General features: G+C 40.8%; 3 protein-coding genes and 1 pseudogene across 10 annotated transcripts; 3 read left to right on the top strand and 1 right to left on the bottom strand.

Moving 5' to 3' along the window:
* The first annotated feature begins 1,527 nt into the window (after positions 1–1,527).
* Positions 1,528–5,594, top strand: LOC147498623 (heat shock 70 kDa protein, mitochondrial-like). Of its 3 annotated transcripts, XM_086560565.1 has the most exons (4): positions 1,528–1,654; positions 2,834–3,080; positions 3,429–4,184; positions 5,188–5,594. In XM_086560565.1, exons 2-3 carry the CDS (start codon positions 2,843–2,845, stop codon positions 4,178–4,180), a joined length of 990 nt encoding a protein of 329 aa, XP_086416691.1. In that variant the 5' UTR covers positions 1,528–1,654; positions 2,834–2,842; the 3' UTR covers positions 4,181–4,184; positions 5,188–5,594. The 3 variants fall into 3 exon arrangements, with proteins under 3 accessions (XP_086416691.1, XP_086416689.1, XP_086416690.1); XM_086560563.1 differs by having other exon boundaries at positions 2,834–4,184; XM_086560564.1 differs by lacking the exon at positions 1,528–1,654 and having other exon boundaries at positions 2,705–4,184.
* Positions 5,595–5,818: 224 nt separating this feature from the next.
* LOC147498622 (uncharacterized) lies at positions 5,819–8,703 on the top strand. Of its 2 annotated transcripts, none has more exons than XM_086560566.1 (9): positions 5,819–6,084; positions 6,177–6,307; positions 6,404–6,489; positions 6,652–6,746; positions 7,057–7,153; positions 7,635–7,749; positions 7,910–8,064; positions 8,177–8,302; positions 8,402–8,703. In XM_086560566.1, the coding sequence occupies exons 1-9, from the start codon at positions 5,903–5,905 to the stop codon at positions 8,627–8,629; spliced, it is 1,215 nt and encodes a 404-aa protein (XP_086416692.1). In that variant the 5' UTR covers positions 5,819–5,902; the 3' UTR covers positions 8,630–8,703. The 2 variants fall into 2 exon arrangements, with proteins under 2 accessions (XP_086416692.1, XP_086416693.1); XM_086560567.1 differs by having other exon boundaries at positions 5,912–6,084; positions 6,177–6,311.
* A 26-nt stretch (positions 8,704–8,729) lies between these two features.
* On the top strand, positions 8,730–18,939 carry LOC147498620 (uncharacterized). 5 transcript variants are annotated; one of them, XR_015195526.1, is made up of 10 exons: positions 8,730–9,878; positions 10,000–10,173; positions 10,326–10,367; positions 10,450–10,530; positions 10,621–10,740; positions 13,057–13,161; positions 13,229–13,299; positions 17,496–17,624; positions 17,732–17,840; positions 18,724–18,939. XR_015195526.1 is itself a non-coding variant. In XM_086560560.1 (8 exons), exons 1-7 carry the CDS (start codon positions 8,793–8,795, stop codon positions 13,271–13,273), a joined length of 1,653 nt encoding a protein of 550 aa, XP_086416686.1. In that variant the 5' UTR covers positions 8,730–8,792; the 3' UTR covers positions 13,274–13,299; positions 18,724–18,939. The 5 variants fall into 5 exon arrangements, 3 of the variants coding, with proteins under 3 accessions (XP_086416686.1, XP_086416687.1, XP_086416688.1); XR_015195527.1 differs by lacking the exon at positions 18,724–18,939 and adding an exon at positions 17,912–18,068; XM_086560560.1 differs by lacking the exons at positions 17,496–17,624; positions 17,732–17,840.
* Positions 15,935–17,021, bottom strand: LOC147498621 (transcription factor BHLH42 pseudogene; annotated as a pseudogene).
* Positions 18,940–26,735: the final 7,796 nt, after the last annotated feature.

Raw genomic sequence — 26,735 nt, 5'->3', positions numbered from 1 at the left:
TCAAAGCAATCTCCCAAAAGATTCTACATATGGGCCTGGTGCCCAAGCCTACAGGTCTACCTGGCTCCTAACAAGATACCGGAGGTAAGCCCATTTGACCCAAATCTAGTTCCTACCAATCCAAACCCAACCACCAATCCACCGAAAATACCAGCCCACCACCGTCACCCACCACCACACTCCAGAACAAACTCCAATCCAATAACCATCAACACCTCCAACAATACTCCCACCTTCCAACCACCACCGACTAACAATCCCCCACACTACCTCCCATTCCCACACATAAATGCCCTCTCTGCGACCATCCAAATGAAACACTACACCATATGCTCCTCACATGCCCTTTCACTAGGGCCTGTTGGTTCACTTCCCAATGGGCTATCACTCTCCATTCTCTCACACACCTCTCAACGTGCCATTGGATTGATATATGACTATCCCCACCAAAATTGTGGAATTTCAATAATGATAAATGGAGCTCCTTCTGTATCAATCTGACATGGGCTATATGGAAAGTTCGCGGCAATGCCGCGTTTAAAAAATTAATACCAAGCAAATTCCAAGCTTACATGATAACTCAGTCAGCCAATAAAATAGATAAAGGAAAATGCAAGATGAACAATCCCACAACTAACTCCTTGCTTCAACTACAAACCATCCCACCCACAAACCACCCACCAAAATGGAAACCACCAACTCACCCATCCCAAAAGTTAAATGTGGATGCAGCCTATCTTTGTGACACACAGTGTTTTGGTATTGGTTTTATCCTACGGGACTCACACGGTTCCTTCTTAGCAGCAGGAACCAGGACAGACTATACCACTTCAGCGGAGGACGCAGAATGCAGAGGTACCCTCATGGCCACACAATGGGCCTTAGCTAGACAGATCTCATATCTAGAGATAGAGACAGACGCCCAGGCTATAGCTACATATTGGGAGAATCTGCACTCTAATCTTGCATGGCAATCCGAGCTCATTCTCCAGGATATTAGATTGTTGAGCTCACATTTTGTACATTTTAGTATATCTTTTTGTAACCGTTTGCTAAACGGAACTGCTGACATTTTATCACATAAAGCACTACTGCTAAAGGACTCCTATCAATGGGAAGGAGATCCTCCTCTGTGGCTAGTGGATGCTATAGGTATAGACATATGCTCCACCCCCACATGTATAGGAACCACTTCTACTATATAATATATTGTTAGTTACCAAAAAAAAAAAGCACATTTGAATGTTGGTTTTAGTGTGAATTAAATTTCCCACCGGAAAAAGTACCCATGCTTTGAATGTTGGTGTTTTTCATTGTGTTTCTATTTCACCACTCCAAACAAACAAACTTGAAAGCCCAAAGGCCAAAACCCAAACTCAAACCAACATTGCCTAGTATTGAACCACAAACTATAGAAGCAACCCCAAAAGCCTGAAATCGGAAGTCCGAACCCAAACTTGTTGTTGGGTTTAACCGTTTAACACTCGGAGGTGGGCTTGGGCAGCTGGGCTACCTAAGTTGCACCTACTGACTACTGTGCCCAAAATGGGGACAACGTTGTTGGCTGTCATCCAACCGTTAAAAATTTTGCTTAAATCAAAGTCTCGGCTCAACTTCCCACTCCAACGTTGCTGCTGCTGTTGCTGTGAAAGAGGTAACCTTTTTTTTATCTGTGTGTGTATGTGTGTGTGTGTTTAGTTTCCCATGCATGTTGTCTGCAGATAGTTAAGGCTGTTTCACATTTTAAGCTTTTGCAGTGTGGGTTTTGTGTCTTGTCAGCTAAGGTACGTAGCTTGGCCGTTTGGGTATTTTGTATGTGGGGTTTTTGTTTGTTCTGAGATAAACTCTTGTGTATTTTGAGCTTTTGGAACATTGGCTTTCTGCATTATCAGATGTTTTTTGTTCTCTTTAACTAAAGGCTCTGTGTATGTTTAACTTTGTAACATGGGGTTTATGTAAAAGTTTCATTTAGTCTTACACAAGGCTTCATTTTTAATGTTGGGTAAGTGTTTCTGATGTAGAACATTAGTTGTTGTTGTGAGTGTCATGGGCATGCGCCTTTAGTTGAGTCCAAGCCCATGGTTTGAGTCCATTAGTTAGTTGTGACATATGTTGTGTTCCTATTGGTTTATGTTTTCTAGGTTAGTATAAATAAGTGCTTATAGTTAGGGTTTCAGGGAGTTGTTTTAGTTGTGTTTATGCGTGTTATGAATTATTGAGTGATTATCAATAAAAGTGAGATTTTTAGAGTTTTATAAAGTGTAGATTTTGATTAAGTGTTACTTCCGCCACTTCAATCTACATTATTTCTTTTTAAGAAAGAAGAAACCTTTAACTGAACAATGGGAAAAAAAGACGGGTTTTTTAGATGATTTTGTTTGAAAGATATCATACAAAATAGATTTGTGGGTTTATGAGTGTTAGTTGTTGCGTGTTGCTGACTTTATTTATCAATGCACTCACTTGGTTTATGCTAACTTAGATTCCACTACACCAATGTCGATTTGCTAGTTCAAGTAGAACTCAACTGCGATTATGTGATATAGAGAAAACGATATTTTTTTAATATTGGCTGGATGTTGCATCCGAACTTTATGATAATATTGTCCGATATTTACCTATTACCTAAAATGAAAGATAAGATCTATGATTCTGAAATAATGTTAGAGATGCTACAGATTGTCACCCCTGATTCCATATATATTATTCTTTTATGACTTCAACCTTCTTGAGTAGTGACTCCGATTGGCTAGTTTCAGTGTCTATAGATAATGGATAATGAGCGTGACCCTTTTTTAACATTCTTTTTATTCACGTTTTTATTGCTGGACAGTGTGTATTCATGGCGAATCAAGGGGTTGTTCCGAAATGTCAAGGGGTTGTTCTGAAATCTTTGAGGCACTCATCTTATATGCATACCGCCCTGGCTTTTGCAAGACCATTCAGCTCAAAGACTTTTATCAACACTGATCACATTGGTATTGATATTGGTGTAAATAATACACGTGTAGCGATTATGAAGGAAGACTGTGCTGAGGTTATTCACACCTCTCCATCAGTTGTTGCCTTCGTACAAAAGGGTAAGATTTGTTTTGGAGATGACGCCAAGTTCCAGTCAGTGATTGATCCAGAAAACACATTTTTTGGGATCAAGAGTTTTTTAGGAAGGAAGTTTGATGACCCCCTGTTACAGAAAGAGATGAATAGGTTTCCGTTTAAGATAGACAGGGCTCCCAATGGAGATGCATGGGTTGATGCCTATGGACAGCAGATATCCCCAGCCAAAATTTTAGCTCTCATTCTGGGGGACATGAAAAGAAATGCAGAGTCATTCATTGGAAAACCGATTTCTAAAGCTATATTTAACTTTTCTGGCAAAACAACTATTAATGCAACTAAGGCCATGATGTCTGCCTTTCCTATGGCAGGGTTAGCTTATGGGATATCTATTGATGTTACAACTGCTGCAGAAATTTCCTATGGCTTGTATAAGAAGGAGGGTGTTAGTGTAGTCCTTGATCTTGGTGGTAGCAGTTTTGAGGTTATCATACGTAAAAGATGCAATGATAAAGTCCACGACACTACAAAGCTTGACACTTCCTTAGGTGGAGATGATTTTGACAGAGCCCTAATGGAGTATCTGGTGAGTGAGTTCAAAGGAGCTGGGGCACGTGGTCTTGCAAAGAACAGGTCTGCCCTCCAGTGGCTTCGGCTAGCAGCTGAGGAAGCTAAGATAGAACTCTCGTCTGCATTTGAAACTGACATCATTCTGCCTTGCGAGACTGGCCATCCCTTTATCATTAATGATGCATCAGATGTAGATCTGTATATTACACTTACTAGATCTAAGCTTGAGAGTTTGGTAAACAATTTGGTTGAGAGGACCAGAAACCTATGCCAGAGTTGTTTGAGTGATGCTGGTATTACTGCCAAGGATGTTGATGAGGTCCTTCTTATAGGAGGGATGGCTAGAGTTCCCAAATTACAGGAAGTTGTTGCCGAGATTTTTGGGAAGAGTCCGTGCAAAGGGGTGAATCCTGATGAGGCAGTTGCTCTGGGTGTTGCTACTGCAATTCAAGCCGGTTACTTCCGTCAAATTGTTTGGGAGAATTACCCCAAGAATGTCGTTTTTGCTGATGCAGCATATATGGAGACCTTCCCCTTGGATGGAGGACATTGAGAATGTAAGTTTCCTTCTCGAGTTACTTTCACCATTCATCTGTGTTTGGTATAATTTATTTGTCGTAGTTATTTGGGATATTTCAAACTAACTATATATTAGATTGAGCTTTGGTTTAAAAACTCTCCCATTATATGATACGTATTCTGCCCTTCTTCAATGTCAAAGTCATAACTGCACAATCAGACTTTGGAGAACCTCTTGTGGTGATATCCCAATCAAATACCTTGTAGGTGTTGATGATAGGGTAGAAGTTCATATTTCCGAATATCTCTGTCTTCTTCCTACAGGAAAACTTGAATTTCAATGGCCTCCATTAGATATCATTTCACAATATGACCTACTCTGGTACCTGAATCCTACTTTTTATACTATTTTTACATAGAAATCTGAAGATGGCATTCAATTCCTCCTAAATAGGCCATTCAGGCTCGGACATTTTAGAATCAAGAACGATATTGATGATCCAATCGCTTGTTCAGTCCGGGGAGTTGTGACTAATCTTCTTCAACTGTAGTAATATTACGTCATTAATGAGTCAAATCCAATCTTTAGTGAACTATTACGTGATTAGCTTGATTCACCCTGTGGTAGCGCAAGCTATCTGTCGAGCTTACCTAATTCTACAGTGGTGTTGAATGAGCCGGTGTGTTTCATGTTCGTAATTTATCAAGGGAAGGGAGAGTCTAGGGTTAATGCTGTGATACTATACTTTGCACTTATACTACTATGCACTACAGTACTAGTTGTTGGGTTAAGTCCTCTTTACAGTAAATTTGTAAGTATCAATTCGATTAAGTGCATGTTTATGTAAGTTTGTGTTGAATTTTTGGTTAACAGGCAAGAATAGGACTTACTATTTCACTGATGAGACCAAGAAAAATTCATTAGTGGAGCATCCCATTTCATTTTCCTGATAATCTGGAATTTTGCCAGTAATCATCTTTATAATTTTGAGAATTAATAAGGTATTCAATATAACCACTAAAACATTCCATTTTGTGCAGATTCAAGAATTCAAGGTACTGTAGGATTGGAGTTATTGGAGGTAAATGACTAAATGAGGACTTAGGATTACAGAACTGATGCTGGATTGGAGTTAACAACTTAGATAAAGATGTATGACAGTTAACAGGGATGTCTATAGCATAGATTTTAGCAGTTTTTTTTGGCTCCAAACTATATGTAATCATGTTATTTCTGGACAGCCAGTAGGTTTCCATTTGCTAAAGTTGTAGAGGTTGGAGCTGGTATATGATATTTGAGAAACGTACATGCACATTTTGTGTTGAGGTACAGAGCAATGGAAATACTTTTGGAAGGAGAATGATAAACTCTTTTGTTTTGGTTCTAGTGCATGTTGTAACTGTAACTAATCAGCATGGTTGGAATATAAATTCCTATTTTATTGAAAGATTGTTTGTGTGAGTGCTTTACCTCTTAAATGTCTTAAACTGAGGCATCTACAATTTTAGCTGCCTCCAACAATTTTGTTTTCTCAGATTGCATTTTCTGGCGTCTCTGTTTTCTATGAGTGGCACCCAAGTATTAACATGGGTAATGGCTCTATATTGATGTATTCTATGGATGATGAAGACAAGGCTAATGACCAAAAAAACATTTGGGCCAAAAGAAAAGACAAATGCTACGGCACCTGGAAATATAAAACTGAAGTGGATTTGAAACTTGTAGATAAGCCTTTTTAAACAAAGTAAAGCTAGAATGGAGAGCAAGCTTTCAAAGGTAGCTCAAACATTGAAACCCTCTCCCATTCAAGAACTCTCCCATCTTGCTCAAAGATGCAATGCAATAAATCTTGCTGAAGGCTTTCCGGATTTCCCAGCACCTTCAGGGATTAAAGAAGCAGCAATTTCAGCCATCAATTCCGATTTCAATCAATACAGGTTATCTAATTGTTCATTATGTGAATGCATGCAACTTTCATTTATTTTTGGGGACGCTAATAATGAGGATTTATTTAACTTTTGTGATCAAGACATGTGCAAGAGATTTGTGATCACTTGGCAATGAAAATGAATGAAGAACATGGTCTTGATGTTGATCCTGCTACGGATATCGCCATCTGTTGTGGACAGTCAGAGGCATTTGCAGCAGCAGTGTTTGCGAGTTTGTTAGAGTTTTAAGGATTTGGGGTTGTTTTTTATTTGATTTTGAGAGATGGGTTTGCGTGATTAATCTTTTCTTGTCCTCTTGTTTATGTAGCAATTAATCCGGGTGACGAAGTTCTATTGTTCGAACCGGTATATGAAACTTATGAAGCGTGCATTACTATGGCTGGAGGAATTCCAGTAAGTTACTTTCTTCTTGTTCAGTTAGAATTTGAGGGTATATGATGTTTCTAGTCTTCCAATTCTTTGTGTCATACAGAAGTTGAAATTGATTTCAAGTTTTTCAAGTTTGTTGGCTAAGTTTGTAGTACAGGTCTTTAACTCTTTTTTATACTATCACAGGTGTATGTGACGCTGGATCCCCCTCATTGGACTTTGGATTTGGATAAACTCATGAAATCATTTACGGTTCGAACAAAGGCCGTAGTATTGAATAGGTCAGTACACCCTTGAATGCACTTGTGTTTTCCATCATACAGTGCTTGAATTGATGCTTCACCCTAGCAAATAATAAACACATACACACACCAAAAAATGTATAATGTAAGATTAGAAAACAGAAACTTCTAGAATCCACATTTGGAGTTTTCGCCCCAAATTATTATTTGGTTTATTAGCCAATAAACTCAGAAAAGTGATTGAAGTCTTCTCCTAATACATTTGGCACTAATTTTGAACTATAAGCTTGTAATTCTCTAGAAGATAATGCTTTTTTTTTACTAGATGTGCTAATCCATGAACTGGCAGTCCTCACAATCCAACTGGAAAGGTTTTCACTCTGGATGAGCTTGATGCTATAGCTGGAGCTTGCCGCAATATGGATTGCCTTGCTATAACAGATGAGGTATGAATAGTTGTTTTGCTTATATCGGTTTACTAGTTTGCTCTTATCTTGTTTAGCATGGTTGGGACTAGGCGACTAGTTAATCAATGTCTGATGTTGCTGTTGTAGAGCCATTTGTGAACATCACTGTGCTTTTGGACCCTTTTTCTGCAAGTACACAGAAAAAAAATCATCCCGTTTACCTTCCATGAGGTGATAATTGTCTATGGCCTAACACGTCAGTTATTGTATTATACCGCCAACAATATACTTCCATGACCAAGTATGTAAACCACATGGTTATTCCTTGGATCAAAATAAAGAACACTTAAATGAACAATAACTTTTTTGTTCTTCCTAATAAATACATATGTCGTATGTTTTATACTTTTATTTCTATAATGTGTTATACATTTTATTTTTCATTTTGGCCTTCTTTAGGTCCTTTGTCACTTTTCTTTTAAACGAACTGCAAATATGAAGTTTGGACATATCACTGCAGGTATACGAGCACATAACATATGGCACAGCTAAACATACCTCCCTTGCCTGTCTTCCTGGAATGCAAGAGCGAACAATCATCACATCTTCTTTGTCTAAAACATTTAGTGTTACAGGTAAAGCCAGAACCTCTTCATCCTTTAGCCTAGACTCCTATCGTCATTTTTTTTTATATAATTAGGCGATCATTGCTGCTTCAGTAACTAGTTCATTTGTCTACATGAGCGTGTTTAAGATCTCAATTGTTCTCCTACTGGTTGTGTGTGGGTGTGACAGGTTGGAGGATTGGATGGGCAGTAGCTCCAACCCCCATTGCTTCTGCAATCAGAAACATTCATGTTAAACTCACGGATTCAGCTCCTGCACCTTTCCAGGAGGCTGCCTTAACTGCTTTAAGAAGCCCACCTGCCTACTTTCAATCCTTGATAAGAGTGAGCTGCACTAGCAAGATCTTTCCATTGCAAAGTTATTAGCACAGAACTTTTATACGATATCATTCTCATGATCTCATCACCTATAAACTACTTTTTAATGTACAAGCAGGAGTACGAAGCAAAGAGAGATTACATTGTCAAGATCCTGCTTGGTGCTGGTTTTCAGATTCATTTCATCCCTATGGGTTCATTTTTCGTATTTGCAGAGCTTCCTGAGAATTGCCTAATTTCTGATGTATGTAACTTCCTAACAAGTGTTGTTGACTTAATATTCCTAAACTCCTAGCATTCCTAATAATTTTCTATACATAAATGACGAATTTTGTACTTCCAGATGGAATTCGTGACTCAACTAATAAAGAAAGCAGGAGTTGCGGCTGTACCTGGGCGTGGATTTTTCCGTACAAAGTTATCCCACAAGGACTTGTCTCAGTCTAGTGAGAAGTATAAAAAGAGGTACATCAGATTTGCCTTCTGCAAAAGCAACGACACCTTGACTGCTGCTGAACAAAGAATTGGCGACATTATGGATAAAAGCAACGCCTGTCTCAAACTCTGTTAAAAAACCGCTTATTATTATTTGTACAAATGTTACGATATATCACCGATAAATATATGAAATGATTATAAAATCGATATCTCGTTCCTTCTCTGTTTAAAACTATGATTCAGTCAAAAAAACGAGCTGGTTACTCAAAACCAGAAAAAAGAAAAGCTTTCCATTAATGGCCTCTGAACTTGCAAACCATTTTGCAGCAATAGACATGGGAACAAATTCATTCAAAATGATACTAATACGAACAAACCCAACTGGAAAGTTCCTTTCCATTAATCGTCATAAAGAAAAGGTAGTACTTGGACGTGGAATGAACCAAAACAAGCCCACTATCACACTTGAATCCCAACAAAGAGCAATAACAGCTTTACGTAAGTTTACTCATTTGTTGAATAATGCCCAACATGTTGTTATTGATCCTAAGTTTGTTGCCACTTCTGCTGTTAGAGAAGCAGTGAATAAAGGTGAGTTTTTGGATAAAGTTAGTGAAGCAGTAAATGTTAAAGTTGATATTTTATCTGGGGAAGAAGAGGGTAGGCTTATTTATCTTGGGGTTCTTCAGTTTTTACCTGTTTATGATAAAACTGTTTTGACTGTTGATATTGGTGGTGGTTCTACTGAGTTTGTTGTTGGGAAGAAAGGGGTGGTGGTGTTTGCGGTTTCATTGAAGTTAGGGCATGTTTCATTGACTGAGATGTTTGGGAAGTGTTGGGAAGTTGGGAAAATGAGGGAGTATATTAGATCAGTTGTTTTTCAGTCTGGGTTGGTTGAGAAAGTTGGTGAGATTGGCTTTGAGGTTGTGGTTGGGTCATCGGGGACGATTAGAGCGATTGAGAGAGCGGTTTGGATGGGGTACGCACAGGATTTGATGACTGGTGTTTTCTCACATGGTGAGTTTAGAAGGAATTGGAAGTTTAGTAGGAATGATTTGAATAATGTTGTTGATAATTTGTGTGAGTCGGATCAGAAAGGAGGGGACGATGTGAGGAGAAATGAGTTTTTTAAACGGCGGTCGGAGTTTATTCTTGCTGGCGCTGTTTTGTTGTCGGAAATATTCGAGATTTTGAAGATTGATGAAATGGAGGTTTCTGAATTTGCTTTAGGGGAAGGGGTAATTGCGGAAACACTGGCTAGGTGTTGTAGGGATTACGATGTCAATGTTAATGCTAGGTGGAGATCGGTTGTAAGGCTTGCGACGAGGTTCAACAGTGATAAGCGGATGAAATCTGCTTCACAGGCTGCAGCCATTGCAAAGGTATCCATCTTTAATATGAACTGCACAAATTTTTATTAAGTTGTTTTGCAAGCAAGTATATTAGTAGTGGGTGAACACTGAAGAGTTCCATTATCATTTCACGAATTATGATTCCAAACAGGAAATTTTTGCAGGTTTAAGAAAATATGATGAGGTTGCCGATCACCCAAATTTGTGTATGCCCTCATTAGGTGCAAAGGATCTCGAATATCTTGAAGCTGCATCCCTGCTTCATAATATCGGACAGTTTATTGGTAAAAAAGGTTATCATAAACAGTCTTACCATATTATCAAGGTATGTGCTCTACGTGTAGAGCGTTAGCAGTAATTAATGCCATATATTGAGTTTTAGTAAATGGCCTTAGGGCCTTATATTTCTAGCTTTAGATAACATCATTTGCTTTCTTCATCATCTTAGCTCCAATAATATTTTTCCCATTTGGACAGAATGGTGACTACCTTCAAGGCTACAGTGTAGAGGAGGTTGAGGTATGTCCGCTGATCACAGCCTTTCTCCTGAGTGATATATTCGCAGGGTGTAATGAGAGCTGATGTTTTTCAAATGGTACAGCTTATAGCCCTACTTACAAGACATCACCGGAAGAAATTCCCAAGATCTGATTATTCTTGTCTTCATTTTTCCGTAGATAAGGTACATAATTGGTAATGTATGCATATTTTGGCTGCAAGAAAGTTTCCTTATCATTATTTTTCTCATTTTTCCCTCTTTATTTGGTATCAGGTCAAGGAGAAATTCATAATTCTTTGTGCTATTATAAGAATTTCTGTTGCCGTACAGCAGTGCCTGCACTTGACTTTTCAGAGATTGGAAACTATAGATTGTCCAGAAGGATTCAAGCTGGTATGTTGCAAAATTCTATATGAATACGTATAACTCCTTACACCATTAACAATTTTTTTCTTTTGATAAATACCATGAAGGATTTTTCTGTCAATCTTTATTGCTTTCTTTCATTCATGCTAAGCTTGTTATGCTGTCAATCTGATCGATGCAGAATATGTAATTTGGAGTTTGATTAGTTATTTGACATATAACATGTTGAATATCAATCTTTTCTTTAGCATTATTTCCTAAATATAAAATGGAAAGAAACAGAACTCAAATAATAATTCATTTGGTCAGTATGTGTGATCCTATTTTAAGAAGTTGGGATAAAGCCCTGTTTATTCTGTGTTTATGAAGACACAAGGAAAAGAATTTACAAACCACACCCCTATGGAGAACTTTTGGTTGTGGTGCCATCCCTATGTGGAAAGGGTTGTTAAATTTGGTCCTTTGATCTTATGGAGGTTTTTGGGGTCTTTTGGACCTTTTACGTTGCTTTGTGCAACTTTAAACGCAAGGGTGGCGTCTTTTTGACAGGCGGTTCAGCAACATTCTTGCTGCAGACTTGCAGTGCAGATCTGGGACTTTTGGAATGTTTGAGGGTGACACATGGCATGTTCCAGCTGGGCCAAAAAATAGGGATGCCCCTTCCCCCCCCTCTAAAAAAAATAAAAAATAAAAAAAATACATCAGTATATCTGGCAAGGCAAACATTTGCCTAATCATCTGTTTATATAACTATTACTTCCTATATTGTTAAAACATGGATAGTAACTCTTTTGGAAGTAAAATGGGGAAAGCATGAGAAAACATACTGAGGGCTGTATATAAGATGGTTAAGAGTGGGGAAAGCTTCATAGCCGTTAAATGTCTTTTGACCATCATGATTAAGTTGTAAGACTCAAGGTTAGCTTTTAGTAGAATTTGCACATTTCTACAAATGATAGAAACATTGAACAAAATTCAATTACTTGGGTCCTGTGAAACTACACGTTTTTTGATATTCTAAACTATGCGTTAGAGAACCTTCACCAAGCTCTTCAGAGTCCAATTTTGCGTTGAATAAATAAGCTTCTCCATTGTCCTTCGTACTAGTACCACTTTGGTGCGAAAGTGCAAAACTGCTCTCTAATTTTACGTCTTCCTGTGGAATCATTAGTGCACTTGTTGGCTTGTTGCCAAATCTTCCTGTGGAATCATTAATGCACTTGTTGCCAAGTCTTTTGATCTTTGTATCAAAAGTACATTTTTGATACAACAAGGCATCAACACTTATGTCCAATACAAGGACACATACTGATGCAGATGATTTCAGGTTAGATATTCAAACACTAGAGGAAGAGAACAAAGCAAAGAGGAAAAAGCATGGGAAACAAGGAGGGAGATGGAAAGATATTATTTCTTAATCTAGTGATATTTGGAAGATGAGAGAAGAAGAAAGGTGACAGAAAGAAATATTGTTCTCTCTGGCTAAATCATGGGTTTCCAAATTCCAATGGTCTATTGTTTGGTCGTTTCAACTTTCAACTTTCAAGATATATATGATATGCTGGTGTTCAGAACAAATGGAATCACATTTTAGAAGGGATTAATAGGATTCCAGTCAGCTAGTTGAACATAGAATATTGACATGCCCCATATGCAAGTGATTTCAAGATGCCATGTTAGTGTCAAACACCCAGATTGTACATGTGTCATTGTCACTTAGCTTTTAGTACGTTCTTTAGTAGTAGTATAGTGGCAAGGTATCTATTTGTCACACCGCAACAAAGACTACTAAAATCCACTGTTTGGTTTAATTTATATATATTATGCTGTGACCAGAAGTCCAGCTGTTGTTACTTGTTAGTATTATGTTTGCACAATGCACACAATTCAGCTCCCTAAAATAGATCTTCCGAAGATTTACTTGCACTAAAGTCTTATTGTGAATTTTTCTTTGAGGATATGGAAAGAGATTTAGGTGTTCTACTAGAAACTAACATTTCAACTGTCCCTTTTGGAGATTCGGGTGTTCATTTTCATGGGGTAAAAAACATTTTCTTTCCTAGGATTTTCTTTTGCAAAGATGGTTAAGGTCATGATTACAGCTGATGCCATTTTTCCAATTATATACATATACGTATATATTGCGTCAATTTCTCTTGGTTGGTATGCTGCGATAGAGCTTCTACTTTATGGGTAGCGTTGCAGAAATTTAATCATTCCGGCTATCAGCGTGAGGCCCTGAGGGAAGGAATAGTTGCAGCTCACAAGAACTAACCTAATTTAGGAAACTACATCAAGTACATTTATAAGTTTACGTGTTGCACTGACCTAAGGGTTTAACAGGTACTCAGTAAATTAAACGATCGAACCTCACTCAGTAATCATGTGCAACTAGCTGTGGAAGATTTGGAGGCAGAACTGAATCTAGAACTTGACCAGTTTCAACAGGTAAAGCTGATTTATTTTATCATCATCAAAACCGTTAAATTCTTCATCCAATTCAATTTGTCTGCAGGTATTCAAGAAGAAGTTGTCTGTTGTAGTTTCCTTGAGCTCATAAACCATTAACAAGCTTGCACATATACTGTAAGATACACACCATACGATTTTACCAATTTTTTTACTTTTTTAGATGTCAAATGAAGTTACTTGTTCTCCTATATATATGATAGTAATTTAAAAAATCAGTCTTGTAAGGAATTCTATGTTGTAATTTACTGACTTGAACTAAAAGAAGATTAAAGTTAGCCTACCTGCTCTTCAATATGTGATAGCAATCTAATAATCTGAATATAAAGAGAATTAAAGTTTTGAGTTTGCCTGTTATATCATTCTGATTTTTCAGCTGTTCTTTTTCTGTGATAGCTTTTTTGGATAGCATACTTCTGTGATAGCTTATTTAAGAGGCGGTCTTCGAGCTATTAGAAGTCATGAACAAACCTATAGGCAGGTTACAAAAGATTTGAGTTTGCCTGTTCTACCAATCCGATTTTTCATCTGTTCTTTTTCTGTGATAGCATACTTCTGTGATGGCTTTTTTGAGAGGCGGTCTTCAGGCTATTAGAAGTCTAGAACAAACCAGCAGACAGGTTACAATGTAAACTAGTGGGAGCACAAGCCTGCAAGGCAACAACACTTAACATCCTATCTAGTTGCAATGTATCAGTCACAATGCATCTAGTTGCAATTAAAGGGGAGATCCCCTTTGTAAACACAAAGAATAAAATTCACGACTCTCGTGACAATAAATTTTCACTAATTTCAAGAACTTTGTGGAGAATTTTCCCTTACAAGTTCTCTCACATCTTCCCTGTCTAACTTTTCCCATCAAAAGTGTTGACGAGGGTGGTCTAAAGTTCCCTTTTATTCTCCCATGTCATGGTCTACTCAAAAGTGGGTCTACAAACGAGTTCCGTTGTGGAGTCAAACACACGGCAGTTCTCAAACACCTTAAAAAGGTAAATCCACAACAATCATCTTATCCAACGCCCATCAGCAGCAACAGACCTCAAGGCAAATTTGACTTAAGTTAGTATCGGGAGATGATCTGGTTTATCGCCCTTTTTACTTCCACTACTAAACTCCACCTGAAATTGTCAGATTCACATTAGTACATATGTTAAGGAGGAATTAGAGTTGCCTTCTAGGAAGGTAGCATGAAGCTTCCTTTCCCCGAGGCAAGGTTTTGAGGATACCAATCAATATTTTATAATTAAAGCTCGTCCTCAAAAGTAATTTTGAAAATCTATTAAAAGCAACGTCATCACCTAATAAAATGGGAATCCTTTCTTCCTTATATTACATGTAATAACAACTCGGACTTCTAATTCAAAAACAACATTGGGGAAAAGGAGTTCTAAAAGTAATTCGACACTTAAAAAAAAAAAAAAAACAACTCTTTAAATGGGAATCTTTTCCCCCTATTAAAGCGGGTTTTAGTAAAAACAGTTATAAAACATGTTTATTAAAATCTCATAATTTTTTGATAATGATCACAAATAATTTATTAAAAAAGTGTTCATTATAAACGGGTCACTCATGTAGGTCGATGATATCAGGTAAAGAAAATCTCATAATTTATTGATAAAAGTACCCTGTGCGTACGGTAGGGGTGTCTCTGTTTTCCGAAAACCCAATTTTTCCGAATTCCGATCCGATATTTTTCTGAATTTGGCCATGATATTTGTGTTATAATATCCGAAATTCCGATATCCGATCTTTCCGAAATATAATTGGATCGGAATTGGATGTGTTTTCAAAATCCAATCCGATCCGATTTCCGAATTTTTAACATATAGCGGTCTATTTCATATAGTTACTAAATTAAAACTGCAAATAATTTACAAACCAAATAAAAACCCTAGAGAAGTAGAACATTGTCTCTCCCACAATTTCAAAAAATCAATATTGTCATTCTAGTATATGTCTCAATTTCTCCTATCTTCCTATTTACTGAATTAATACATTAACATAAAGAAAAAATTTGCTGTGAATGAACGTGTTAAAAGGTGTAACTTGTTTACTGAATTAATACATTTCACAATTATTGCTAAATGAATGTATTAACTGGATAAAAAAATGGTTATCCTAAAAGAGAATCCGATTATATAATTCAAATTTCCGATTTACTTCTATATTTTGCGGATTCCGAAATTTCCGAAAATTTTCTGATTTTCTGAACTTTCCGAATCCGGAAAAAAAATTGCCATCCGAAAAATAATTGTATCGGATTTGGAATGGATATTGCCATCCGAAAAAATTGGAAATTTTTCCGAAAGCCCTTTCCGATCCAATCCGAAGTCACCCCTAGCGTACGCACATGTTTACTGCTAGTGAAAAATATACCACTTCTTGATTTTTAAGGACACGAGAATTCACAAAAAGAAACTTTTTACAACTTCATGCTATCTCTACAAAGTTAGGTTTTTAGCGTTCCTCTTTCTCAAATACAGCCTTCAGGCAATGCTCCCCTTTTTTTTTTTTTAAATTTTTTTGCTCCATGTTGAGATGTTTAGTATAGTCCTAGAAAAAGGTTTTGCATAATAGTATACACATTCCTGGGGCCGCTCCACTCATTGCCAATTGGTTTTAAGTTGGATGCTCTAAAATTTAAGATGGTAACATGGCAGTATACATATTTTCCCCAAAAGGGCTACGGGTAACCCAATAATATTAGTCCAGGTGTTAGGTTGAAGTATTGTTGCACATGAGGCGGTGGAGGGGGTTGTTGGGTGGTTCATGTTGAGAGATGTTTAGTATAGTCCCACATGGAACATTTAAAGCCTTGCATAATAGTATACACATTCCTGGGGGCGCTCCACTCATTTCCAACTGGTTTTGAGTCGGATGCTCCAAAGTTTAAGTTCATACCTTGGCGCGCAACTCTGCAACAAATAGTTCATTGATAGAGGAAGACTGAATGGCCGTGATTTTCATTTGAAGCTCTTTAAGTAATTGTATGATGTCAGGCAACAGCCCTTCCCTAAACGAACACTTCAATTCTAACAATGCGTCACTGTCAATAATTGATACCTGTACAACATTTCCAACTCTTCCTGGTGGATCAAACACCTTAGTTTCTGCTCCACCACTTCCTTCTACTATCCTGGTTTTCCTCCTATCCGACGGGAGATCCATTCCAACCCAATCTGTCTATCAATAATTGTATCCTCGCTTTTTAACCATTGATCACTATCAATCTGTCTATCATGTGCCTCGAGCTCATCTATTCTTTTCCTAAGTTGTTTTACGTACTCAATTGTGTCACTAAGTATTGAGGCCTTATCCTCTTTGGTCACAAGTGGGACTAACGAACATAACACGAGAAAACGTTCGTTTAAAATCTCTCTTCTCCTACCTTCAGCAAGTACATGGTTTGACATTAGTTCATCTTGCAGTAGCCGTGTACCTGTATGACAGTCTTTATATCTGTGATAGGATTTGCTATGTAAAAATGGTACTCTGAAGAGTATGGACTTGAGAAGCCATTGAGACCTTCCATTTGGTGGTTGGCTGATGAGATGCTCATTCCTGTGATTCCATTGTGAGAACGCCGATTGCGATGAACACCCAAAGTAATTACTGATTGATGATGATCCCAACCACTGTATGGAGTTGTCTTGGAGAATTTTTGAGACCGTTTGAGAGTAATGAGCACTGTCTTCTGTAAATCCTTCCATTTGAGGGGCTTCTGTGAAAATAATATTTCATTAGGCTGAGTCCAATGGCTCCCTATCCCTTTAAAAGTAGAGCTAAAATCAACAGATTTTACTCTCTATCATTAATTTCCTCTTTATATATACAAAGGATTCTACTCTCTATCTCTATTTTACTCTCTATATATAGAGAGTAAAATCCTTTGTATATATACATAGAAAAATAATGATAGAGTAAAATATGTTGACTTTAGCTCCATTTTGTTGACTTTAGCTCTACTTTATTGACTTTAACACTACTTTTAAAGGGATAGGGAGCCATTGGACTCAGCCTTAGGAAAAATAAACCATTACTACTTGAACTAAGAGTTTTCAATAATTCAGAAAATTTTACGAATTTCTTACCTGAAGCACATGGTTTACCAGCCTGGGTTTGGAAGGAATGTCCCTAGGACCTTACTTCATTACCCTCTTAATTTAGTAACAACTCTAACGTAAAATTTTCAGTAACAAAAAGTACCAATTTCATACCTGAAGCTGGCTGTTGAAAGATGTTATGAAGCTGATCTTGCAATAGTGGCCATTGGTTGGGTGACTCTGCATCTAAGTTGTTTGAGCCATCGTCAGGTGAATCAAGCATGTGACAGATATCCTCTGACATTTCTAGTTGCATCAAATCGTTTGGCTCTGCTGCAATGTGCATAGTGATTTCTCGACTGATGGATCACTTAAACCTGGGTCAACTGCAGTGGCTTGGTAAATGTTTCGACCAGTTTCAGCTTCAAAATTATATTCTCCATCTTCGTTTTCATCATCGTCGCTTTCTTTGTCCTTGTCACCACGGTTGGCATTTGAACTTGCAGCCCAAGTGGAGGTTGACATTTCAGAGTTGGCTGGGTTTATGCGCTGTTTTGGGTTAATGAAAAAGCTCTTGACATGTTGGATCAGCTCAAGGTCTTCAATAACCTGCACGTGAGTGAAGATTCTTATTCACTGAGGGTTTTTCTGTCTGTCATTCATTTATTTTATTTTTATTTTTCCAGTTTTAAACTCTGATTTCATGGAAATATAGCTGATCAACAACACTGTTCCGATCTTTGCTTCATCAGTATTCGAAACTGTGCATTCCGTAGTTTGTTTTTCCACCTATGGGTGAAGTACGGTATTTAATGTTGAAAGAATGAGCATCTTGGAAGAATATATGGGTTACTTATCAAACAAACAGAAAAAAAGTTTGTAAAATGAATTTTTTTGTCTCGCCCTTTTCATGGTGCCAAGTTTGACAACGCCATCTATAAGAGGAATGCATACAGTTGTTTGCATACCAGCATTCTGATACACCATTTGCATGTAAGTAGGACGAATTGATACATTGATAAAGCATAAGTAACGTACAAATCTAATTGCATAATTTTCCATTCATCAATTAAAATGACTGTCGGCATACTGAAATGCTTCTGACTTTTGAGGCCATAGTTATTGTGTATGAAATGGTGTGGAACTTTCGATCATATAGTTCAGGACTTTAGGGGAAATGCCTAATGCCTTGAATATTGTAAAGTCCTATAAAGAAATTTCTAACTGATAGATTTTACGGTGTCGTGCTGGGTTGTTAGAATATTCCTAAGCAGTGAGAAGAGTTTATACTTTTGCAGAAAGTAAGATTTCGACAAAGTAATAGGAATTATAAGGTGGGCATATGTCTGCTATGTGTGATTAACCCAATCCACCACCGGACATGATTACTGGACAAAACTTATTGAAACAAGGTCTTCAATTTTCGAAGCAAACGGGTGACTGTATATTAGGTAAATACCCAAAATGTGGAATTCTGATGAAAATGTTTGGTTTTCAGCTTGTTGGAATTTCGTGATTTGTCTACGTGGTCTCTTCTAAAAGAACTGATGATACCTTGGCAAGAATGGCTCTAGAGAAGACTTGCTGTCAGTCTTATTTGCACTTGTTAGCCATACATGGTGTTGTCTTGTCAATGCTTTTCCTGGTAACCTGCAAACAAGTTTGTACAATGTTAATACAGGTCAGCAATGAAGAAATTTAACAGTTATATGGATTGATCTAGTGCTGTACATGAATCTATTAGAGCATCTTCGGTGGTGTTTTAAAATTCTAATATGTTTTCGCATCAGTCATACATAACATTCTCTGCGACGGACAATGGTTCCTCAAAAACCTAAAACCATATCTAACTATCTAAGGAGTCAGACTTCTTTTACCCAGGGGGAGTTGAGGAATCCTCGATCACCTTAATTCACCCAAAACGTATGCTTCAGAGAGAAAAGCAATGCATATGAGTAATTGCAAGTAAACTACGGCTACTAATAAATGACGGAATCAGGGAACAAGCTGCATTATTAATCAGAGACCATTATCGGTCTATCACTTGGGTCATTTTCGTCTAAGCTTGATGAAGGCTATCTTAATAATAAGTTCCGTATAACCATTTGAATAAATGAATGACAAAATCCGAAATAAATGACTTTTGTCCAATATTTGCGTTTTCAAACAAATAATTGCACAAGTGTTGGTGCATACTACCCAACCCCAGGTGGAAAAGAGAAGGAGACATAAGCAAAGAAAAAGGTAGAACCAAACTCTGATTCTAAAAATTAAAAAGTTCTTATTAATTTGGGGATAGTGCAAAAAATGATCAATGGAGATTATGAGGAATTTGAAATTGGGCCTTTTGGATTATTTCTTGTTGAATGGTGGTTGGTTTTTCTCCACAGCAGACAATGATTTATAGAGTTCCCGAAGCTGTTGGCTCCTTGGAACTGAAGCCTCCAACGCTCTTGGTTGTTGTATTGACCTAAAAACTCACTGTTCAATCGCTCTCAAATAATGGACTCACAACACTCCCTCTTCTCTCTTACTGTGCGGCCTCCCATTTCTCTTCCCATCTCCTTCCCTTTATACTGGTTTCTTCTCACTTCCTGGCCGTCAAGCTGTCCTCCCATCCGACTGATCCCCTTCCTGCCGTACACTAGCCACGTCTGCGATCTAGGGTTTCTCGGCTAGGATCGCATACTTCCCAGTTTATATTACTAAGATGCATCCCACTCGATGTCCTGCTGACCTGGTCCTTTCCCTGGCTCGGTTCCTATGCTCCTGCTCTATCATATTACTCTGACTCTCATATGACGTCCGCTGACCTGGCATCTTTTTCATAATTGGGCCTATACAAATGCCCCTTCTTGATTCCGCGGTCCTAATTATGGACCCGGGGTCGAGAACCCACTTTTACTCATTTTCCGTGCACCTTTTCATCTCACTCCTGGGATTGCGTGAGAGAGTGAATGTACTCATCACGCGCGTTTTCCGCCGCCTCTCGTACTTCGTGCTACCACATTTTTCTTTCAGGCTGGCTCGCTGTCTTGTCGCCTCGGTTTCCTCATTCCCTGCAATTACCCTTCTACCCCCAGTCCCTTCGGTTTTTCTGCCCCCTCAAAAATACGCTTTTACCCCTCCCCTATATAATCCCCTCTCCTTCTTCTTTCTCTCCCATTTCCTCTCAGTTCTTTTCTTTTCCCCCTTGCTCTCGTTCTCCACTCCGTCCAACATCCAGTTCGTGACTACCCTCCCTTTCTTTCCTCGGTGAGCTTTTTCTTTCTTGAGCATTCTACCTGGGCAACACACTTCCCCACTAGCTTTCCTTGGTAAGTTTCTCTGTGCTTGAATCTCTTTAATTTTAGTTTTTATTTGAAATACTCAACTTCTCGAGCCTGTTCATCTTTCCTCGATGTCGGTTTCTGAACTTACTGACCCCTCGCCTTCCCAATTCGGTGGGGTAGCGTTGCCGCCCCCTCCGATTCCTACTGCGGTCCCTTCAACCTCTGGTCGTCCGGCCTCCTTATTGCCACCCCCTTCCCGATGTCGTAGACCTAATTTGGCCGCAATTAGGGTTGCCTATGGTATTCCGGCCGACATAGTTCTAGAGCATGTGCCTGCTATCGCCCATTACCCTCATCTGGTTCCCCGACGTCTGGGGTACCTTGTAGTCACAGTGGGACAAATTGTAGCCGGCTTGCGGCTATCTCTCACTTTGTTAGACGTCGAGGTATGTAATCATTTCCACATTTCTCCCTGCCAAGGCATAGGAATTTTTGGAGAATTATGTACGCTGCGAATTCCTATAATAAGTCCGGGGACCCCAAGATCACGAGCCGCGACATATTTTCTCAGTACTATATCAAAAAAAGTACCAAAGACGTCGGGGTAGGGTACCAGTCTTTTTGTGTGCGTCCTCGCAAGAAGAATTTCCTACTTCATATCACCTCCTTGGATAAAGTATGGCACCACTACTCGTTGTACGTGTCGGGCCCATTCCTATCCGCAGATCTCCCTGACGATTTAACTCTTAACCATCTCGCCTTCAGATCACGCGGTGCGTATCTCGGTTTTCCCCTTCTCTCTAGATGTATTATCTCATTCTTTCCTAACTGTGGTTTCTCTTCCTTATGCAGGGTGGCGGTCATATTCCAAGTCCCAAATCTACTCTGGTATTTCAAGTCCTATCTTCCAAAGACTCTGCGACCTCGGACCTGACCAAGCCGCACACCTGGGTATTCATCCTACCACTGCAACCCCACTACTGCAAGCTCCCGACCTATACCACATAGGTGGTTTATCAGCTCCTTTTTACCGCCCTCCCCCTCCAAAAGAACGCAAACCCTAAGCATCCCCCCAGCAAAGGCCTCATCCCCACGCACCACGCCGCAAACGAACCAGGTCCGCTACCCTTCCATCTGTCTCCCGCAGATCTCAAGGCACTCCCACCTCCTCTGCTCCGGAAGGTGCCCCCTCATTCCGCTCTATCTCTGACTGGGACGATCAATACCACAACTCTCCTATAGACGACATGGATGTTCACAAGCAGAAGCTGTTTGACAGGGATTCTGATGATGAAGCAGTCATTGAGGTTTCTCCCTCTGTCGTGCAGACTTCCACTGAACAACCGTCCTTTAAGAAGCCACAGACAGCATGCTCTGCAGAGCTCGACCTCTCCACACATCAAGCCCTTGCTTCGGGAGACATTGCATCCAACCCTCCCACTCGGTCCCAGGCCGTTTCACCACCCCTCTTCCATCGTGCCGGCAAGGAACCCACCTCCGCACCCGCACCCACAAATGTCCCAGCATCCGTCCTTTCTATTGCAGAAGAATTTCGCCCGGTCTTCAAGGTGCGCAACCGCCGAGTCAATATTGACGACTCTGCTCTGGACAATGCCGCGGTTGTCTCCTCCCTGTTTTACAACTCTCATTTGCCCCGGGACATTGCCAATGCAGATGGAGGCACATTCAATTCGCACCGTACTTCGTTGTACACTAACTGGGAAATGGTGCGTTTTTTTTTTAACCTTCTCCCTTGGGTCTTAGGTCAGCTTGGATATCTCTTTTATGATCCGCGGCCTGCTCAACGCCAGAAACAAGTTGACTATTTTGGAGAAAGAGTTGGATGGCCCCTTGGGCTTGAGAGCGGCCTATGCGGGCCTTCAATCCGAGTTAGCGGCTGCCAACTTGGCCAAACTCAAGGCTCAAGACGAGCTCCAGACCGCGGAGAGTTCTCATCAAAGGTACATGGACCAAGTCAATGATCCGTCTAAGCCCAAAGAACGGATTCCTTCTCCAGCACCATCAGCTCAACTTGGAATCCATGGCCTAACAACATCGGGATGCCTTGGAGGCACTCAAACAGAAGCATCAGGAGGCCTGTGCCGCGGAGTCGCAAAAGAACTTGTCCGACATGAATACACTCCGCGACCGCTTCAAGCTTCTGGCCGACAAGAGGGTGGCCAGGAAACTCCAAGAAGCAATGGATAAGCTCATCCAAGAAGGTCGCCTTCTCCCGAAAAAGCCTGCCAATCCAGCGACCGACACCTCTAAGGCCACCGGGGACGTGTTGCCGACTCAAGAGGTCCTTTCTGCACAGCTGGAGTCGGAGGAACGTACCACCTTGGAAGCTGCTGCGGCTCTCTCCGCAGAAATCTCCGAAGATGTCATTGCCGCCCATGATCAACCACCCTCCGATGTGTTACCTGTTAATGAATCTGTTGCCAAAATGATTTGATGACCCTTGTGTTGTAATAAGACATTTTTGCTTTCCTGGCCTTGTGATTGGTCATACTTCCCCTTTATTATGACATTTTGTATTTTGTATGTTATACTATTATCTCTTTATCATTTGAGGCTCCTTATCAGTTTGATCCACCATTTTTCTCTTTATCTAGATCTCTGCTTCCTTTTCGATTCTTCTCCAAGCTCTCTTCCTCTCTAGTGTTAGCGAAGGGCTCAACCCCTCCGTTGCCTTTTCTCCTGAGATGCTCTGAAACAGGCCGGGGACACTCTCATTGCCCCTATGTCTCCTCTGGCCTCGGTCCGCGGGGCTCACGAAGGCTTCCCCGCTGCCGTGTATTCGCTTCTCATCATACCGACATCTCTGATCTGTGAGGGGCTCATCTTGCCCCGCGGCTCCCTCATACTTTTACACCTGCTGGGAACACTCTACTGCCCCACGTGTCTCTGATATCTCTATTCCATGGAGGGCTCATCCTACTCCGCGACTCATCAGGCTCTTACACCTGTTGGGAGCACTCTATTGCCCCACGTGTCTCTGACATCTCTATTCCGCGGATGGCTCATCCCACTCCGCGCTTTATCAGGCTCTTACACCTGTTAGGAGCACTATATTGCCCCACGTGTCTCTGACATCTCTATTCCGTAGAGGGCTCATCCCACTCCACGACTCACCAGGCTTTTACCCCTATTGGGAGCAATTTACTGCCCCACGTGTCTCCGGCATCTCTGATTCGCGGAGGGCTTATCCGACTCCGCGACTCATCAACCTCTTACACCTGTTGGGAGCACTCTATTGCCCCACGTGTCTCTAACATCTCTGAACCGCGGAGGGCTCATCCCACTCCGCGGCTCGCTCAGGCTCTTACACCTGTTAGGGCACTCTATTGCCCCATGCGTCTCTTCTCTCTCCGCTGGTACACGGTTTGTACTTTTCCCTAAAACATCACAGGTGACAAACGCAATTCCATTCACAAAAGTGTTGTGGTTTTATACATTTACATATAGCTGTCGTCCTCTATTTTGGACCTCCTTACATTGCTCGGGATTTTCTTACATTCAATTGTAAATTTTTTTTAACAGTCTTACATTCCATGACTTCTCTATCCGTTTACCCTTCATGGTCTGCAATTTGTAAGTTCCTGACCCTCCCGACTCTACCACGGTGTACGACCCCTCCCAATTAGGTCCCAGCTTCCCATCCTTCTCGTCTTTTGTACTTGGGGTCACCCGACGCAGCACCAACTCCCCTATCTTAAAACGCCGTGGTCTGACCCTTTTGTTATACTGTCTCTGTAACCTTCTGTGATATTCCTCCAGTCGGATGCGAGCTGAGTCCTTTTTCTCTTCTATCAGGTTCAAGTCCCCCGCCAATATGCGCCAATTCGACCCATCCTCCACAGCCTTGGTTCTCATTGTAGCCGCGATCATCTCTGAAGGAATCACGACCTCCACTTCGTATGCCAAGGTAAACGGTGTCTCCTGGGTGCTCGTCCGCGGAGTGGTTCGGTAAGCCCAGAGCACATGGTTTAGCTTATCGGCCCACGCGCCCTTCTTATCCTCCAATTTCCTTTTCAGATTATTCATTATCGTTTTGTTAGAAAATTTTGCCTGTCCGTTGCCTTCTGGATTGTAGGGGGCTAAGAATCCTTGTTTCACTCTGTAGGCCTGTTGAAATGCTGCCACTTTAGCCCCAGTGAACTGTGTCCCATTATCTACGATGATAGCATATAGCAACCCAAACTGACATATGATGTTCTCCCATAGAAACTTAATTACTTGCACTTCCTTGACTTGCTGCAAAGGGATGGCTTCAATCCATTTAGTAAAGTAGTCTGTGGCTGTTAGCATGTATCTCCTCTTGCCGCTTGCCATGGGCAGCGGTCCCACAATATCCATAGCTCATATGGCAAATGGCCACGGGCTCGACACATTATGCAGGGGTTCCGCGGGTGCGAATATCCTTTGCGAGAACCTCTGACACTTGTCGCACTTCTTGGCGAAATCCACTGCGTCCTTTTTCATATGGGGCCAGAAGTAACCCTGCGTCAACAGCTGGTGCGCGGTGGTCCTCCCCGCCGAATGGCTCCCACAGTCACCTTCGTGCAATTCTCCCAACACCTCTGCCGCCGACTGTGGCCCTAGACACTTTAACAAGGGCCCATTGAAGTTTTTTCGGTACAATTCACCTTCCACTAGCACATTACCTGCGGGGCCCTGTTTCCAACTTTCTCTTTTCTTTCTTGTCTGTCACCTCCCTTCCCCCTAAGAAGTCTCTAATGAGATCCATCCAACACTCTTCCTCCTCAGTAATCTGATACACCTCTACCACCTCTTCTGTACTAGGCTTGTCCAGTCTTCCTACCCGTATCGTCCTTTCCTCTAACCCCGGCATCGTGGCCGCCACATATGCCAGTGCGTTTGCATGCCTATTCTCTCCGCGACCCAGGTAAACAAATTGAATATTCTCGAACTTACTAGACCTCTCGCGCACCACCTTCAAATACTTTGCCATTCTCGGACATCGAGCTGCGAACCCACCATTAACTTGGCAAACCGAGATTCGAATCTGAGTACACTATCAGTTCTTTGACCCCCAGATCCTCGGCCATCCTCAATCCCGCTATCACTGCCTCATACTCCGCTTCATTGCTGGATGCTGCGAAACCCAACTTTGTAGTTAGCTTTAGTCTATGGTTATCGGGTGTAACCAACACCACCCCTATGCCGCTGCTTTCATCAGTGGCCGATCCATCCGCAAACACCCTCCATCCATTTCTCTTATCCCAAGGGTCCAGCACGTTGGGCTCCACATCTCTCTCTGGTTCCATAACCATCTCTTCTCCCCAATTGGGATCCTCGGCGGGGAACTCTGCAAGAAATTCTGCCACTGCTTGCGCCTTTTCCGCGGTCCTTACCTGATATTTTATCTCGTACGCGTTAAGCATCACTGTCCATTTCAACATTCTCCCAGAACTCTCAGTCTTTAATGCCTGTTTGAGGGGTAGGTTCGTGACCACTACGATGGAATGAGATTCGAAGTAGGGATTCAGCTTCAGTGCCGAGAAAATTAGTGCCAGGGCATACCTCTCGATCCTGCTAAACCGCGTCCAGTAATGTTTTACTTTGAAAATACACCGGTTTCTCTACCCTGTCCACGAGGCGGACCAATACCGAACTTACCGCGTACTCGGAGGCCCCCAAATACAAGTACAACTTCTCCCCCTCTTCTGGCCGGGATAATAAAGGTGCCTTGCCCAAGTACCCCTTCAACTCCTGAAATGCCTCTTCACACTCTGCGGTCCATAAGAAATTTGGGGTCCTTCTCAACAGTCGGTACAGCGGCCTGCATTTGTCGGATGATTTGGAAATGAACCTATTCAACGCCGCCACCCTTCCTGCTAGCCGCTGCACTTCCTTTACATTCTGTAGGGATGGCATTTCTATCAAGGCTCTTATCTGCTCAGGGTTGGCCTCTATTCCTCGATGAGTCACGATGTAGTCCAAAAACTTGCCCGTGGTCACTCCAAAAGTGCACTTCTCTGGATTCAACTTCAAATTATACTTCCGCAGTATGCTAAATGTCTCTCGTAAGCCCTCCAAATGCTCCTCCTCCGACATGCTTTTCTCCACCATATCATCTATGTATATCTCAATCCCTTTTCGAATCTTGCTCTCAAACATCTTCTCCCCCAATCTCTGGAACATGGCTCTAGCATTCTTCAACTCGAACGGCATCCTTGTATAGCAATATGTGCCGCCTTCTACCACAAATGCT

This window comes from Coptis chinensis, chromosome 5, assembly GCF_015680905.1.
Source record: "Coptis chinensis isolate HL-2020 chromosome 5, ASM1568090v1, whole genome shotgun sequence".
Lineage (NCBI taxonomy): Eukaryota > Viridiplantae > Streptophyta > Magnoliopsida > Ranunculales > Ranunculaceae > Coptis > Coptis chinensis.
The sequence above is the reverse complement of the archived record's forward strand: the minus strand, read 5'-3'. Positions and strand labels throughout refer to the sequence as shown.

Excerpts from the sequence above, each read along its gene's own strand:
- LOC147498622 (XM_086560566.1), top strand. The coding sequence starts at position 5,903 with ATGGAGAGCAAGCTTTCAAAGGTAGCTCAAACATTGAAACCCTCTCCC. Across the intron at positions 7,154-7,634 it reads GCCTTGCTATAACAGATGAG|GTATACGAGCACATAACATA; the intron begins GTATGAATAGTT and ends ATATCACTGCAG. Across the intron at positions 7,750-7,909 it reads TAAAACATTTAGTGTTACAG|GTTGGAGGATTGGATGGGCA; the intron begins GTAAAGCCAGAA and ends TGGGTGTGACAG.
- LOC147498623 (XM_086560563.1), top strand. The coding sequence starts at position 2,843 with ATGGCGAATCAAGGGGTTGTTCCGAAATGTCAAGGGGTTGTTCTGAAA.
- LOC147498620 (XM_086560560.1), top strand. The coding sequence starts at position 8,793 with ATGGCCTCTGAACTTGCAAACCATTTTGCAGCAATAGACATGGGAACA. Across the intron at positions 10,368-10,449 it reads ACAGTGTAGAGGAGGTTGAG|CTTATAGCCCTACTTACAAG; the intron begins GTATGTCCGCTG and ends CAAATGGTACAG. Across the intron at positions 13,162-13,228 it reads AACTTGACCAGTTTCAACAG|GTATTCAAGAAGAAGTTGTC; the intron begins GTAAAGCTGATT and ends ATTTGTCTGCAG.